The sequence below is a fragment of the Mauremys mutica genome, chromosome 7, assembly GCF_020497125.1.
Source record: "Mauremys mutica isolate MM-2020 ecotype Southern chromosome 7, ASM2049712v1, whole genome shotgun sequence".
Taxonomy (NCBI): Eukaryota; Metazoa; Chordata; order Testudines; family Geoemydidae; genus Mauremys; species Mauremys mutica.
The window spans coordinates 58,950,677-58,967,112 of NC_059078.1; the positions used below are offsets into that span (position 1 = coordinate 58,950,677).

The 16,436-nt window shown below is 41.5% G+C and overlaps 1 protein-coding gene across 2 annotated transcripts in view; it reads left to right on the forward strand.

Moving 5' to 3' along the window:
- TM9SF3 (transmembrane 9 superfamily member 3) overlaps positions 1-16,436 on the forward strand; it is an 89,435-nt gene that overhangs the window by 26,054 nt on the left and 46,945 nt on the right. For both annotated transcript variants that reach the window (XM_045024563.1, XM_045024564.1), the window contains exons 3-4: positions 4,230-4,352; positions 14,425-14,585. In XM_045024563.1, the coding sequence (XP_044880498.1) occupies positions 4,230-4,352; positions 14,425-14,585 (284 nt within the window). The remainder of the gene's footprint in view (positions 1-4,229; positions 4,353-14,424; positions 14,586-16,436) is intronic.

Consider the following 16,436-nt stretch of genomic DNA (forward strand, 5'->3'; position numbering starts at 1 on the left):
AAAGTTGGGAAACATTGTATTAATATTAGCTTATCCTTTTATAGTGATTTTAGATGTTCAAATTATTTAAAATTTTTTGACAAACAATCTTTAATAGTGGCACTTCAATAAAGAAATTGATGTAAAAATGACAAATGTTTGAGTTGGCAGACTCAATTTGTTACACTTGAGTTCTAGTGAATTAATATGTATCAGCACTTTAAATTGTACTGTAGAAGATTTTTTGTCATTATTACAGGTACAACACTCATTAGAGAAAATTGCAGATTTAAAAATGAAAATTGTTTTAAGCACATCTTTATTGTACATTAATGTATCACTTAGAATTTTTCCTCTAGACCAAGGAATCAGTACCCAAAGGTATAATAAAGGCTTCATGTATGCAGCACTTCAGGAAGATGTGACAGCTGTTAGGATGCTAGATGCAATAATGGATGGCGCTAAGAAACCTCAGTAATGGATGTGGTATAGAAACCTGAATGAAACAGAATTAGATCTAAATGAGGCAGAAATCCCAAATTTTGGCTTTGCCCTGCCCTCTGTTTATTTCAATATTGAATTTGTTTTTATGCTACTCCCAGATTCTTCATTTTTTAATGTGATGCTTGTTTTTGCTGAAGACATGTTATTTCATTGAAGAAGTTGCCTTGTTCACATACACCACCCAAAATACACATGCCTCTCCCCTTATCTCTGCACAAAACTTGCTACTTCAACTCCAAGCACAAGCATCTGCTATTGGGGGAAAAAAGGAAAACACTACTTGCTCATGGCAATATTCCTAGAAGGTATAGTGAGCAACTTCCCAAAATCACAAATTGTTACAAACTACTTCCATGTAGTTTTTCAGCATGATACCCTTAAACGTAATCATCCAACATTTGCTTCAGAAGAGACCAACATTCCAAACAACTAGAGAAGTTCCTTTTCTAACCACTCCACTTTATTGGCAATACTAGGTGATTGTTGTGTGTGCATCTGAAAGGTGGAGGCATATGTGGGTATGTCTGTACTGCAAACGGGATGTGATTGCAGCTCATGTAGATATACCTTTGATCTAGCTGCCTTGGGTACAGGAGCAGTGAAGTTGTGGCAGTGCAGGCTTTGGTATGAGCTAGAGACATCCAAGTACTTATCCCAGGTTCCAGACAAGCTTGTGCAGCCTGTGCTTGAAGATTGCGCTGCCACAACTTTGCTGCTCCAATACTCAAGCTAGCTCTGGTACGTCCACACAAGCTTCCTGTGCACAACCTAGGAGTGCAGTGATGTGTGGGTAAGAAAGTGGAATCATGGTTATAAGTTGCAAGTTTTGGGTGAGGATGTAGCTAGTGCTTTTCTCCCCCCCCCCCTTTTTTTTAAAGTGATGGTATGTGCACTTGAGCAACTTAAATTGACTTCAGTGAAGTGTTTAATTTGTAAGAAATTGGCTTGTTTCTGCTAAAATAATCAGTAGTGGAATAGTTGAGGCCTATGAGGCTTTAAACAGTAAAGCCCATAGAAATGGATGAAGGTATTTTTAAACTCTGCAGACTGAGGGCTTGTCTACACTTGAAAATTAATTCGGATTAAGAGAGGGTGTGTATTTAAAGCTAGATAGCTATTCTGGAATAACTCTCTGTGCAAGCAAGCCCTGAGGCAGACATTGCTATGCTAGTTCCTGCTAATTAACATTTTAAAGTCTTTCTTCACAACCACAAGCTAGTGCTTAGGTTCTGAAGTACAACTAAATAAGAGTCAAAAAGGACAATTATGCATCAATTTTCATGGCTACACTTTAGTAATCTTGCTTATGCATTGTCTGAGTTTACCTCTGTATTCAGATGTTTATCATTTGATTAAAAACAAAACTAGTACTGTATCAATGTGTGTACAAATATTGTAATGGACTTGCAGATTTCTGGCATTTACCTTTTCACACATTTAAAGGTTTGTGTTAAAGCAGACAAAGGCCAGGGAGTTCAGAGTTGTATTTGAATCTGAAGGTGTTGCTGAACAATGGATATTATTTGCCCATGCTGAGTGTGAACCTATATTTTTCCAGAGCATATTCATAAAATGACTCTGGTTGGCAGAGTTTTGCCAGAACACTTTTTTTTAGTCAGCATGGCATTAATTAGAAAAAGCAATTAACGTCCTTAAGCTTTGGATTTGTCACTAAGAGGGGGAATTACATTTTTCCAAAATAAAACATCATTTCACTTGCTGTGTTGTTGCCATTCTTTGACCATTTTATACTTAACAAGAATCATAATGTTCTACTAATAGATGCTTTTGTTTTGATCTCTGAGCAATTGTTAAACACACCCAGAGGTCAAATTTGGCCTAAAATTACCCTTCAGAAAGGTAAGGACCAACAGAAATGTTTCTGTGCATTTAAAAATGAGAACTGAATGGGATCAGTTTAAAAAAACAAGCAGAACGTTGTGTGTGCTGTTCCAGCATCACATTGTGCCAGGCATGAGAACCTGAGAGTGAAATGGCCTAAAACTGATCTCAAAGTGGTCTGTCATCCAGAGCTCTTGGTAGCCATTTGCAGTGTGCTGACTGGTTGAATGACATTGACGTTGTTGTTTCCAACTACCAGGTTATTTTAGCGCAGCTGAAAATACATTAACTTCCTAACACCTTTTTTTATGTAAGCAAGAACTCTTCACAACAGGGGGGATGATGATGATTAATATTTATATTGCAGTACCATCTAGAGGACTCCGGACAAGGTCTCACTGATTGTGCTAGGCATAATGCAAATAGTGACAGTTCCTGCCTAAAAGAGCGTAGAATTTCAGGCTGGAAATGTGAAGTGGCCTCACTGCCCAGAGTTGGATGAGGAGTGAGTTTGTGAGCTTATCTCCATTAGCTTGTGTCCACAATATGATAGTTTGAGAACATCTGGCCTAAAAACTCATTTTCACTGTTGATGATTTCACTCAGATTGAATAATGAAAATAGACTAGCATGTTGTGAAATAGATTTTTAGAACACTAGCTTTAATAATTTAAAGTGTTACCACCAGAATAAGCATTTTTTTAAAAAGATGTGCTTTTAACTTGTCTCCCTTCAGAAAGAAATGCAAGGCTTGAAATCCAGACATCACATGAAATGCTACTCAAATAACATGGCAGCTACTGAAAGTACTTGCCCGTGAACCACATTTTTATATTGAATTTTCAGTAATTAACATAGCTTTCCAATTTGAAATGACAGGTTCACTTCCTTTTCCATGTGTCTTCTTCTACATCGGGGTAGGCAACCTATAGCATGTGTGCCGAAGGCTGTGATTTTTAGTGGCACTCACTGCTCAGGTCCTGGCCACCGGTCCGGGGGGCTCTGCATTTTAATTTATTTTTAAATGAAGCTTCTTAAACATTTAAAAAACCTTATTTACTTTATCCCATACAACAATAGTTTAGTTATTTATTATAGACTTATAGAAAGATCTTCTAAAAACGTTAAAATGTATTACTGGCACGCTAAACCTTAAATTAGTGAATAAATGAAGACTCGGCACACCACTTCTGAAAGGTTGCCGACCCCTGTTCTACATTTTGTTACCTTCCCATTTTTGTCCTCTGTTCAGTCTGTTTATCTTTCCCATTTGCTTTGCTCCCTCGCTATACTTTTCTTGAAGACTACCAAATAGCTGAAAAACATGTTCTTTTTGAAGTGAGCCATATTGCTAGTGCCAATGGGGATTTTTGAATGGGACTGAGTGACTAGTGACTGAGCTTGGAAATACAGAGGTGGGGTTAGTTATTATCTTTACTTGTAATATTGTATTCTTGTATTTGTGAAATTACCAACTAAATATACTAATGCACTTTTAAAATTGCTTATGGGCTCTGGAAATGTTCCTAACACAAGATGGCCTTTGGGAATGATTGTTAATGTCAGTTTGCTGCTGCTGCTTCATGAGTCCTCACTTAACCTCTTCAAATAAAGAAACTATTAACAAGTATATCTTAATCTATTTGTGGATAAAGTAGTAATATGATGATCTAAAACTTTTGTTATTTCTGTGTTTGAGGGAGAATGGAGAAGCAGAGACATTTGTTTAGGTACCTCAGTGCTTACTTGAAGTGTGCTGCTCATGTTACCTGCCAGAGGATGCACAACCAGTAGGAATTTCAAGCTCTGGAAATATGCATTCCCTTCCCCTCCATCTGCTTAATTTATGTTTTAGCTAGACCTATCATTAATATGTCATTAACATATTATTTTAATTTCTACAGATGATGTAATGCAGACCACATACTGTGAAATTGACTTGGACAAAGCAAAGAGAGATGCATTTGTATATGCTATCAAAAATCACTATTGGTATCAGATGTATATTGATGATTTGCCAATATGGGGTAAGTGCTATATATGTGCTATAATTTAAATACTTACATCATATTTGTCAGTCGTTGAGTGACTGAGTATTGTGCTGAGAGGATTAATGAGATCACTGTACTTACTGATTAAGCTTCCTTAAGGGAAACTGACAGCCAACATGCATCTGTGTAGCTTAATAATAATAGGAATATAAAAGAGGGTGTTAAAGGATTGATAACTTTATTGAGGGAACATTTGTGAGTGACTTGTGTTGTTGAGTTTCAGTTTCTTAAAAACAATGAAAAGCTGTTTTGGCAATTTCTTCCCAAAAATATAGCCTTGCTAATGCTGAGTTTTAAGGGCTAAATGCTTCGCTTGGATATGCACGTGCAACTAAGTTATTAGGAGCTGTGTGCCTAACAGGGCCAGAACTTGGTTTGTAGCACTATGCCACTGGGGCTTGGCCCTGCACCACTCAGACTTAGTAAGCCATTTAGTTTTCAGATCACTTTAACTTCGTATTAAGTACCAGAGGGATAGCCGTGTTAGTCTGGATCTGTAAAAGCAGCAAAGAATCCTGTGGCACCTTATAGACTAACAGATGTTTTGCAGCATGAGCTTTCGTGGGTGAATACCCACTTCTTCAGATGACTTGCATCTGAAGAAGTGGGTATTCACCCACGAAAGCTCATGCTGCAAAACATCTGTTAGTCTATAAGGTGCCACAGGATTCTTTGCTGCTTTAACTTCGTATTAATAGCCTCTGAGTTTTCTAATTCAGAGCACAATGGCAATTAACATTACCTCTAATGTAGTTAAGGGGCTTTATACAGTATTTGGGTATGTAAAGTGAAATAAATTAACTTTAGTTGCTTTTTGAAATTCTTCAAAAAACTTATCTTGCTCCTTGTCAAGGATAGTAAGCAGTCAAAATCAAGGACAAGAAATGAAGCAAGATTCAGTGTCAGGGATCTGAGTTTCTGCATGCTTTTTGTTAAGACTCACGTGTAAATGAGGCATCTCCCTTACATTCTTAATACATGAAAATATTAGTGGAGGAGTTGTGCAGGACAGTGCCTTGGTGTGACTCCTCTTGAGTCAATGGCACTAAACCAGGGATGCCTAAATTATCAGTCTGTTCTTTCTGCAGTTTGTCTTGACTCTCTTGGAAGTCCCCCTTCTGAGCAGGGTTTTGTTGGACATTCTTAATTTGGTCTAGAAGTTGTGCTTAAAGCTTGGATCAAAACTCTTCTCCCTATCCAAATGGTGTCCATCTGTGACATCTCAACCTTCCTCGTAACTCCCCCTCTCCCCCCCCCCCTTATTTATGCCTAATGAGAAGAGGTTTTAGATGCCGCTTGTACACTAGTGGCAAACTTTCCTGCCTGCTAAGTTTTGTGTCCAAGTTTTTCTGCCAATGCAGATTTCCATCTTCTAATTTGGTCAGATTCTGCACGTTTACATAGGCGCTTCAGCTCTCATAGTCTGATTATAGAGAGGAGGAAGTACAAGATGGATCTTGATGGAGGGAGTGGGAAACCTCAGATCAGTCTAAAGTGATAGAAACAAGGGCTCAGCAGAGTTAGCTGAATGAGAGCTTCTCTCCTGCTGGTTATACCAGGCAACCTAATTTCACAGGTCTTATTATGGAGTTGAGGTAGCTGTGCTCTGTACTTAAAAGAGCAACTGAGTTTCTATTATAACCTAGATTTTTGGCAGCTCTTCCTTCCCAAGATCCACAAAGAGTCATATTGGTTTCAAAATTTCCCAGGCTGGGCTTGTGGCCATGTCAGTTTTTTTTTCCCCCTACCAAATTTGAAACAAATTGGACAGAAAGTTTGAGACATGGCACCCTAACAATAGACTTTTTTGGAACATTTATAACTTTTTATTGCCACTTTGAAGCACAAAGAGTCTAGTTTACTGAACTTCCCTAGTTGAGATCTAGTGCAGAGGATCAGAGTTGAGTTGATTTAAACTCTAATTTAAAATATTCTTAACTTTTTAATTAAGAACATAATTATGGCACATCTGCTCAGGCAAGCTGTGTTTAGCCCATCAGGAGCTCTTTGGATCAGACTACAGCAGCAGAAAACAATTAGGGTAGAAGGGTTCTTTGTTCCTCAGGTTTCCTAATGCCAGATGGGGCTCTTCCCTATATCTTCTTAGGGTCTACTTATACTCCCAGAAGATCTTGGGAATAAAGTGGCTCTTTCCCTGGAGGATTCCATGGTTGTCTGTCATTCCCCCCCTCCCCCCCTCTTCCCCCTCCACCCTCCCAAAAAAAAGACAATCTTATGGAACTGGATATAAGCTCAAGGAAAAAGTGTGTCAAGTGTCACATAAACCTTGTGTTCAGGTGAATTATTTTCTGTCAGAGTTACAAGACAAAGTTTTCTGTCCCTTCCCAGGAGGGAGGTATGTGACTGTAGTTTAATAATAATAATAATAATTAATAACAAAAAGAGCAAGCCACTAGCCAGGATCCCTTTTGATAGTCAATATCCTGCATGATACTGTTCAGCACTCCCTCAGGTGTTCTGCCTGCATCCGTAGCTCCTTCCTAAAGGCTCGTAGCATTATGGATTTGGTCATGATTACTAGCCTCAGGAGTGCAAGCTTAAAATGTGTATTTTTCTGAGCACTTAACATTTATCTAATAAACCATTAATAGTTGCTCAACTGCAACTCTGGTTACTAGTTATTTCTAGTGTAACTCAAAGCTTTTCATGTATGGTTAGTGCCTATCTGATAGGAAATTTAAGAGAGATTAATGACAGCGCAATATGTGACGCAGTGAACTTCTTGGGTGGGTGATTATGATTAAATTACTTGTTGCAACGATCCTCCAATACAGCTAATGCAATTCTTATGATATATTGAGAAAATCCTTCATTAACTAAAACACAAGTAAAAATGTTCTTGTTGGAAGTTGGAAAGTTCTTCTTTGAGTGATTGCTCATATCGATTCCAATTAGGTGTGCACACATCTCGAAGAATAACAGTTAGGAGAGGCGAGTAACTGTTTTTTCTGTTCTGGGTGTAGATTCTGAAAGTGTGGATTTAGAAAGTAAATAATCTACTCCAGGATGTGACCTGACTAGAAATGAAATGACAGGTTGTGACTTTGTCAATAACTATGCTACTTCGCATTCTATAACATCTTTCATTTTAAATCTCTTAAAGCACTTGGCAGGCATGACAAGATTGTCCAGTGTTTTTAAGGTGCCCATTGTGGTAGTGTCTGAGAGGACAGATTAGCATGTACTATCCCAGTTTCCCTTTATCTGTGAAATGGAAACACAGAAAAGTTAATTTGCTTAAGGTCATATAACAATTCTGTGGTAGGCCCCAAATCTCCAGTTCTTTGCTTTAACCACTGGCCCAGGCAGGATCATTTAAATGTGATTCATGAGCTGATAGCTTATTTTCTGGGTTGTGGCTGGTAGAAATCTTATTTTTGGATAATTAAAGAGATGATAAGATAATTCAGTAGGATTTCTGTTATGAAATTATTCCTTTGCCTCCTTTTAGAATTTCAACCCATTTCTCTTGTTTCTCTGCTTGTACTCTAAGAGTATTGGTGTCTGTCAGTTGTGTTCTATGTAAACATCATGAGGAATACACAGACTTTAAAGAACTTGGCATGCTGCTTTCAAACAAGGACTCTTTATCTTGTCTGGCCAAGCATCATCTGGGGTTCTTGCTTCAACCATCCTACTTTACTTTGTTTCTCATGTACCTGTTGAACTCACTTAACTAGTGTGGCAGTATTTTCTCCTGGTGGAATGTTGTGCACCAGCAGCAGGGCTTTTCTCCTTTTACGTATGTAGACAAAAACACTAGCACAGAAAATACAAATGCTACAAAAGTAGGTTTAAAAATTCAGAATAAGTTTTGGGCAGGAGTATTTTGAGGTATGAGTCCTGATGAGCATGGGAAGGGTGCTGATGAGCATGGCAGCACAGGAGTCTTTGTGGCATGTGTACTATTAAATTCATACACTGCAAGAGGTGCTGCTTTGAAAGCACCATGTGAAGTCAGTCAAAGCAGCCATTATTGCACTCTCCTTGCAACTCTTAGCAGGTTTTTTAAGAGAAGTTGTGGCTGACTTTTCTTGCTACCGATGGCTTCTCAGCTGCTGATGTTATCATTCAAAATTAGATCATTGAGTAATGTTCCTGGCCCAACAGCACGGTTACATAGGGCTTGTCTACACTACCCACCGGATCAGTGGGCAGTGATCGATCTAGTGGGGATTGATTTATCGTGTTCTAGTATAGATGCGATAAATCGACCGCTGAGCACTCTTCGGTTGACTCCGGCACTCCACCAGAACGAGAAGCGCAAGCGGAGTTGACGGGAGAGCGTCAGCTGTTGACTTATCGCAATGAAGACACCATGGTAAGTAGATCTCAGGGCTTGGCTACACTTGAGAGTTGCAGCGCTGGTGGAGGCTTTCCAGCGCTGCAACTTAGTAACTGTCCACACCTGCAAGGCACATCCAGTGCTGCAACTCCCTGGCTGCAGCGCTGGCTGTACACCTGGTCTGCTTGGGGTATAACGATTTGCAGCGCTGGTGCTACAGCGCTGCTCATAAAGTGTGGCCACACACCAGCGCTGTTATTGGCCTCCAGGGTATTAAGAGATATCCCAGAATGCTTTTAACTAAATTACTCTCTTGTTTTGTTATGATGCCTCTCTTTGTTTTGTTGTGAACTCGGGGCTCCGGGAGCTGCTTATCTAAAAAACAAACACAGCTCCTGTTTGCTGTGATCAATCTGTAACTGACTGTGAACAATCAATTGAGATAACCCACTACCTTGCTGTGAATGAGGCAGGCAGGGGGATGAGTGTTTGCTTGAGGAGAGAAACTGCGGGGGGGGGGGGGGGGAGAGTCCATTGGAGCAGCTGCTTATTTGGTCTGCAGGCTGTTTGCAGTTAAGAGTAAATGAGGGGGCAGGGAGCTGATACACAGTGTCGGCTCCAAAAATCCCCCCTCTCTCTCCCCCTGCTCCCTGTCACACTCTACCCCACCCCTCTCTTTTGAAAAGCATGTTGCTGCCACTTGAACACTGGGATAGCTGCCCATAATGCATCACTCCCAACAGCGCTGCAAATGTGGCCACACTGCAGCGCTGGTAGCTGTGAGTGTGGCCACACACCAGCGCTTTCCCTACACAGCTGTACGAAGACAGCTGTCACTCCCAGCGCTGCACACCTGCAAGAGTAGCCAAGCCCTAAGTACATTGACTTTAGCTATGCTATTCGCATAGCTATTCGGGTAGCTGAAGTTGTGTATCTTAGCTCGACCCTATTTGGTAGTGTAGACAAGAGTGCACTAGGATGACAGCTGTTTAGCTGTCTTATCTGTAATCCAGTGAGTATTTGTTGGTTTTGAAGACTGTTCTTGTTGGTTGCTGAAATTACTGATGGAACAGCTTTCAAGTAATGTCTTTTTTTGGGGCTGGTTTTCTAACCTCACTTGAGGTTTTTCTAACAGGCCTCAAACTCTGAATTTAATGTTGTAAACTTGTTCAGTTGTCCAAGTTACAGAATGAACCACTTACTAGATATATACAGTTGCTAAACAAGTGCAAGAAGTTCTGATGACTCAAAATAAAATAAGTTCTGCTTCCAGCTAAAGAGTTTAGGGAAATACAAACCATGCAAGCCAGCGTTGGATCAGGACAAATTCATGAGCTGGAGAAGGACAGGCTATATAAAAGAGTGCTGACTGTGACCAGAGATTTGCAGAAGACCCCTATGTTGATGTTTTACACCAAGCGTGGACATACTTCGGCTCAGGGGCCACATCTGGCCCTTCAGATGTTTTAATCCAGTCCTCGAGCTCCCGCTGGGGAGCGGGATCCATGGCTTGCCCCGCTCCACGTGTGCCATGGCTCCGCACGGCTCCCGGAAACAGCGGCATGTCCCCCCTCAGGTTCTTACGCATAGGGGCAGCCAGGGGGCTCTGCATGTTGCCCCAGTCCCAAGCGCTGCCCCTGCAGCTCCCATTGGCCAGTGGGAGCTGCAGGGGCAGCGCCTGCAGGCGGGGCAGCACACAGCCGCTTGGTTGCTCCTCCATGTAGGAGCCAGAGGGGGAGATATGCCGCTGCTTCTAGGAGCTGCTTGAGGTAAGCGCTGCCTGGAGCCTGCACCCCTGACCCCCTCCTGTGCCCCAACCCCCATCCCTGATCCCTCTCCCACCCGCTGAACCCCTCGGTCCCTGCCTGGAGCACCCTCCTGCACCCCCAACCCCTCATCCCCATCCCCACCCCAAAGCCCGCACCCCCAGCCGGAGCCCCTATGCCCCTCCACCCCACCCCAGCCCGGGGTCCCCTCCTGCACTCTGAACTTCTCATTTCTGGCTCCACCCCAGAGCCCACACCCCAGCTGGAGCCCTTACCCCCCCCCCTTACCCCAACCCCCAATTTTGTGTGCATTCATGATCCACCATACAATTTCCATACCCAGATGTGGCCCTCGAGCCAAAAAGTTTGCCCATCCCTGTTTTACATAGTACTCAGACTGGAGTACCTAGATAAGTTGAATGGAGGACTAGATGCTCAAACTTGAGCTAGAAACACAAGCAATCTAGAAACAATAGGGATAGAAATATTTCTAATATTAGTGAATCTTGTATATATTGACTAAATGTTATGTTGTATGCTGAAAAACATATTTTAATTTGATTCTAATATTTATTTGTAACTTCAAATGAATGGTATGCTTTATGCAGACTGTTTATCCCTGCCTGCAGTGTAGCTTCCAGATGAACACTCTGGGCCTCTTTCAATGTAATGGTAAAGGCTAATCTTGGTTGCATTTGTTGGAGCCAGGCCTTGCCTTTTTATATTTAATGGATCAACATAGCACAGATTACCATTATTATAACAGGTATAACTTGTTTGCATCACACACAAAGGCAGCAGGATAGAAGATTCTGGTTCCAGTACTCTTCCTGAAGGCAAAGTGGAACTATCAGAGCTGCAGTTCACTCCCTCAGTGTTAGGCTATAATCTGCACCAGAAAATTCACCCATTGCTTACTTGGTTGTCAGCAGTGAGTGTAGTTGAACTGGTGCTGAAAAGTGGCTATCCGCAAGTCTAGACAGAGCTAAATTCAGGAACTTGTTAAGCTCAGGCTTGATCATAGTTTGTGAAACAGTAAGCGTGGTTTGATTTAGGCACTGCTTTAGAGCCGCTTCAGGCTCACTGCTCTCCATAGCACCAAACATTTTCCACAGTTGCTACCAATGGTTCACTTCCTCTACTGGCAGCAATGGCAGGAGCCCAGCATGTTGATGAATCCTTCTCAGAACCTAACAGTACAAACACCAATGACCATCTTGTGTACACTAGCATTTCCATTGTTGCTACCATTAGTGGAGCTGAGCCATTGGTAGTACCAGTGGGGAATTTAAAGGGTAATGTGTGAGAACCTAGATATTAGTGAGTAGTGTCCTGTAAATATCTTGGAGGGTGAGAATTTTCTCTTGCCTGCCTGCATTTTAAGCACCGTATTTTTAACACTATAAAATGTTCCTAGTGTAGACAAGGCCTTGGTGGGTTGTTTTTTTTTTCTTGGTTCAGCTTGTTACTGTGTCTCCTTAATGGGTTAGCTGAGCCTTACCATGTGCTACTAATAGAAAGCAAGTCTGTTCTGAGGAGTTTGAAGGCGTAGAATCCAAATGGCATGGCCTCCTGCTATGAATTCTAGGCAGTTTATGCTTTGCTTAGTTGGTGAAGCAGACCACTTTTCTTAACAAGTGTCAAGAAATCTGAGCTCCCATCAAAATGGTCTTCTTTTTATGACTATCCTAATTCTGCTTATGAGCGTGGTAGAAGTTTGCCTGCCAGCATGTTCTAGTCCTTCTGGTTGTCCACCAGGGGAGAGACTATTCAGCCGTTGTTGGATTTACCAGTGTGACACACCATCAACACTTGAAGTTACACTTAGGAGGAAAGCTTGAAAGGTCTGGAAATGGAAGAGTGCTCGCTAGATGATATCTAGATAGCTTACAATAACTCTTGTATGTAGACAATGAAAAGGCATTGACCTCAAATTACTATTGGAAGGCCTCCATCTGAGTTACTAACATCTAGAAGGTTACCTAATCTTTGTTGCTTTAAACTGAATCCAGGAAAAATTAGATGAGTGCTTTTCTTCAGACTGGCTACAAAGCCATGGCAGATAGCAGATAGACTGAATTGGCTCTGTGGCATGCAGTCTCCTTGACTGGATGTAGTGGTGTGTTAACATTCTCCTTCAAGAGGTGGTTGATCTGAATATCCTTTTAGCTGTTTAGAGATCCAGAGTGTCATGGCTTTGGGCAACGCCAGCAGAGCAGAGGTCAGGCTGAGTAGCATAGCCACAAATCGGCAAATGTTCTTCCTACACGGTGTACGTGAGGCAACACTGAACAGAGGAGCTTGAATGAGACGTGAAGAAAAATTATATCTTGAAAAATAAAGGGCATAGATAACCTTCAAGTGCTGTTTCTTCACACATCTGTTCCTTTGGGGAAACCCTTTCCATTGCCTTTCACCTGCTTGCTTCTTTTTAGACGTCTTCCTATATGTTTGCACACTTTGGATGCTACTATTATAAGAGGTAGAAGTTCTCGATTCTGAATCTTGCTTTCTTTATGAAAAAATGTTTTTATACATGGCTCTTCACCACAGTTTGTAGCTGCCAAAGGCATCCTGTTCGTTTGAGGTGTTATGAAGAACCTGAAGTATGTGTCTTGAAGTTATTCTTAGGAGGGAAGGTATGTGTTCCATGGCTGAGGCCCATGTACTCAATGGCAACCTGAACCTAACTTTTATGGTAGAGTCCCTGGATTCTGTGGAAGTCTTGTGTGACAGAGCAGAAATGTTGCAGCAGCTAGATGAAAATCAAGAAATTTGTAACAAATAATGAAAATCAATAATACAATCAGCCCAGTGGCCCTAGTGGTGTCTGATCACCTCTCTACCTGGAGTTGAGATAGGATTAGATAGGATCTAGAATTAGGATAGGATCATGTGTAGCAAAATAGTTAAGTGTTTGTATTTTGCTTTGTCACTCAGGAAATGAAGATGAATGGGGCCATGAAAGATCTTGCCAGTGTCCATCGGCAAAAGTAGAGCAGTCAGGACCTTTTGTTTCTGACAAACAGCAGAAAAATTTGAGTGAAAATGAGGACACAAGGTGTGGGGGAGTGTGATGAGGCAGAAGTGGCAATAATGAATGTGGGATATAGAATGAATGTGAAGTGGGTCATAGAAGAGGAAAGAGTGAGTGAATGAAAGTGTAGATGGAACAAGGGAGAGGAGAAAGTAAGGGGGGGGAGAGATTGGAATTAAAGTTTTGTTCATAAACTTTATACTGGCACTCAGATGAAAAGATAGAAGGAACATTGATACAACTGTGTCTTGCACTACTAATATGGTCCTTGTTATCTGCACCTGTACATTTACTGTCTGCTGGTCTAGCAAATCAGTTGCTTGAAGGTGCAACACTATCAAACACACTAGTTCAAAAACAAGGAAGACTTAAATGTATGTCCTGATTTTTTCTTTTGTTATGTTAATTTAGCTACCAAGATTATTTTTGTAGTGTGCCATAGTACACCTCTACCCCGATATAACACTGTCCTCGGGAGCCAAAAAATCTTAAGGTAATAGGTAATAATTGGAGATATACCAATCTCCTAGAACTGGAAGGGACCTTGAAAGGTCATCAGGTCCAGCCCCCTGCCTTCACTAGCAGGACCAATTTTTGCCCCAGATCCCTAAGTGGCCCCCTCAAGGATTGAACTCACAACCCTGGGTTTAGTAGGCCAATGCTTAAACCACTGAGCTATCCGTCCCCCCCTCCCTTACTGCATTATAGGTGAAACTGTGTTATATCGAACTTGCTTTGATCCACCGGAGTGCGAACACCCCTCTCCCCACCCCCCGAAGCACTGCTTTACCACTTAATATCCGAATTCGTGTTATATCGGGTCGCATTATATTGGGGTAGAGGTGTATATCAAATGTTCATGAAATTAGTCACAAAATACTCTTGAAAAATGCTTTTAATTGCGTGTTGTGTCTTATACAATACTTGTTTCTTCTACAGGTATTGTTGGTGAAGCAGATGAAAATGGGGAAGACTATTATCTTTGGACCTACAAAAAACTTGAAATTGGTTTTAATGGAAATAGAATTGTGGATGTGAATCTGACAAGTGAAGGAAAGGTCAAATTGGTTCCAAATACCAAAATCCAAATGTCATATTCAGTAAGTAATGCAGGAATATATAGGGGATAAGAAATTCTGCAGAGTATAGTACGTTAGGAATAGTTACTCACATATCCAAAATTGAAAATTGATGTCTGTGTTTTTACAGGGAAAGCTTGACATAAGTGAAGATGCATCTTTTCCATAACTTTCTGTTTGTAGAATTACATTTAAAATGCTGATATAATGCATTTAAAACAACTAACTGATGCACGTGAACAGGGTGGCTTTAATGTGGGTTCATGGTTCAGTTGCACCCACAGAAATCATGAAACTAGGGGTGTAAAACCAGGCAAACATTCATTTCCCCCGGAGCTGTGTGGAGGGAGAGGGTGGCCTGGGGGAAGGAGGAGTATTGGAGAGCAAACCCATCCCACACTCACCGCTCAGCAGCTGCTCCTGTTCCACGGGGCTGTGTGTTGTGACCTGATGCACAGGATTGCAGTCCCACTCACTGAAATTTGGTGTGCATATATTGGTCTTTTCCTATGTCATGTTTCATGCCTAATGACACTAGCGTTCTTGGAATCAAATTTCAAATCTACAAGTAACTTTCGTATCTAGTTCACAGGTTTCAGTTTGTCCCAGGGCAGTTTACAATAATGAGTAGTTGAATAACCTATGTGACAGATGATAATGGTATCTCAGTCCAGTTCCTAGTGCAGAGCAAGGTTCCCTGGGCAAACAGGGACCATGGTCTGATCAGCTTCTGCTGTGCAGAAGTGCTTTGTCACCAGGAGGCATCTCTCTCCTGCTTGGGAGGAGAGAGTTCCCACAGCTGCCAATGCTGTTGCTGGCATTGGGAAGAAGCTTGGCATGAAGGTCTCAGTATGCACCTACCAATGATTGAGGAGAGGGGAAAGCACCCCAGGGCCTCCTGGATGTAGCGAAAAAGAGTATTGAAAGTAAAAGCAGTTTAATGTGTTGGTTTATTTAATGAACTGTATGCTAACAGTACATACGCGCGCGCGTGCTTGCTTGCTTATGTGTACCTTCCACTACACTGCTTTACTTTGACAGTCTCACATTTACACTTAAAGTACTTTGTTATTAACACTAACACGTCTGCTTAATGTATTAGATTTTCTTAACATAATGGATTTTTCTTTGGAGAATTTAGCTGCCAACCTGTGGCAAATCTCTGAGCATGTCCAAAATGCTTTTTTTCAAAAGCTTGTAATATGACTAAATTTGAGTGCATTTTCAAGGGGCTGGGGAAAGGCATGTCCCTCAGTCTGGGGCAACTCTTGCCAAACGTAAGTCCTTGCTCCAACACAGAGGTACTAGAGCTTCTGCATGAAACTGTTTTTTAAGAATTTTAACTTGGCAAAGGGTCTTTCCTTAATAACCTTATTCCAAGAACAACTGAACCGTTTCAGCAAAAACTTTCCAGAAACATTTAGTTTGAGGCAGACTCCCAGGCATGAGAATGGCAGCCTGAACAGTTACTTTGTCAAAGTGACAAGTAACCAAAAACAGGACTTGAAATGGAAAGTGTAAGGCGCTTATAACAATTGAAAAAAGAACCATTGTTGAGGACTAAGGCTATGTCTACACTTAAGCCATTACAGTGGTGCACAGCTGCAGCACTGCAGCTGCACCGTTATAGCACTTCAGTGTAGACACTTACTATGGTGACAGGAGGGGTACTTCCATCACTGTAGTTAATCCACCGCCCCTAGAGGCATGCGATAGCTAGGTCAATGGAAGAATTCTTTTGTCAATATAGTGCTGTCTACTCTGGGGGTTAGGTTGGTTTAACGATGTCGCTCAAGGGTGTAGATTTTTCGTACCACTGAGCAATGCAGCTGGGTCGACCTAACTCTTTAATGTGGACCTGCCCTACGGGTA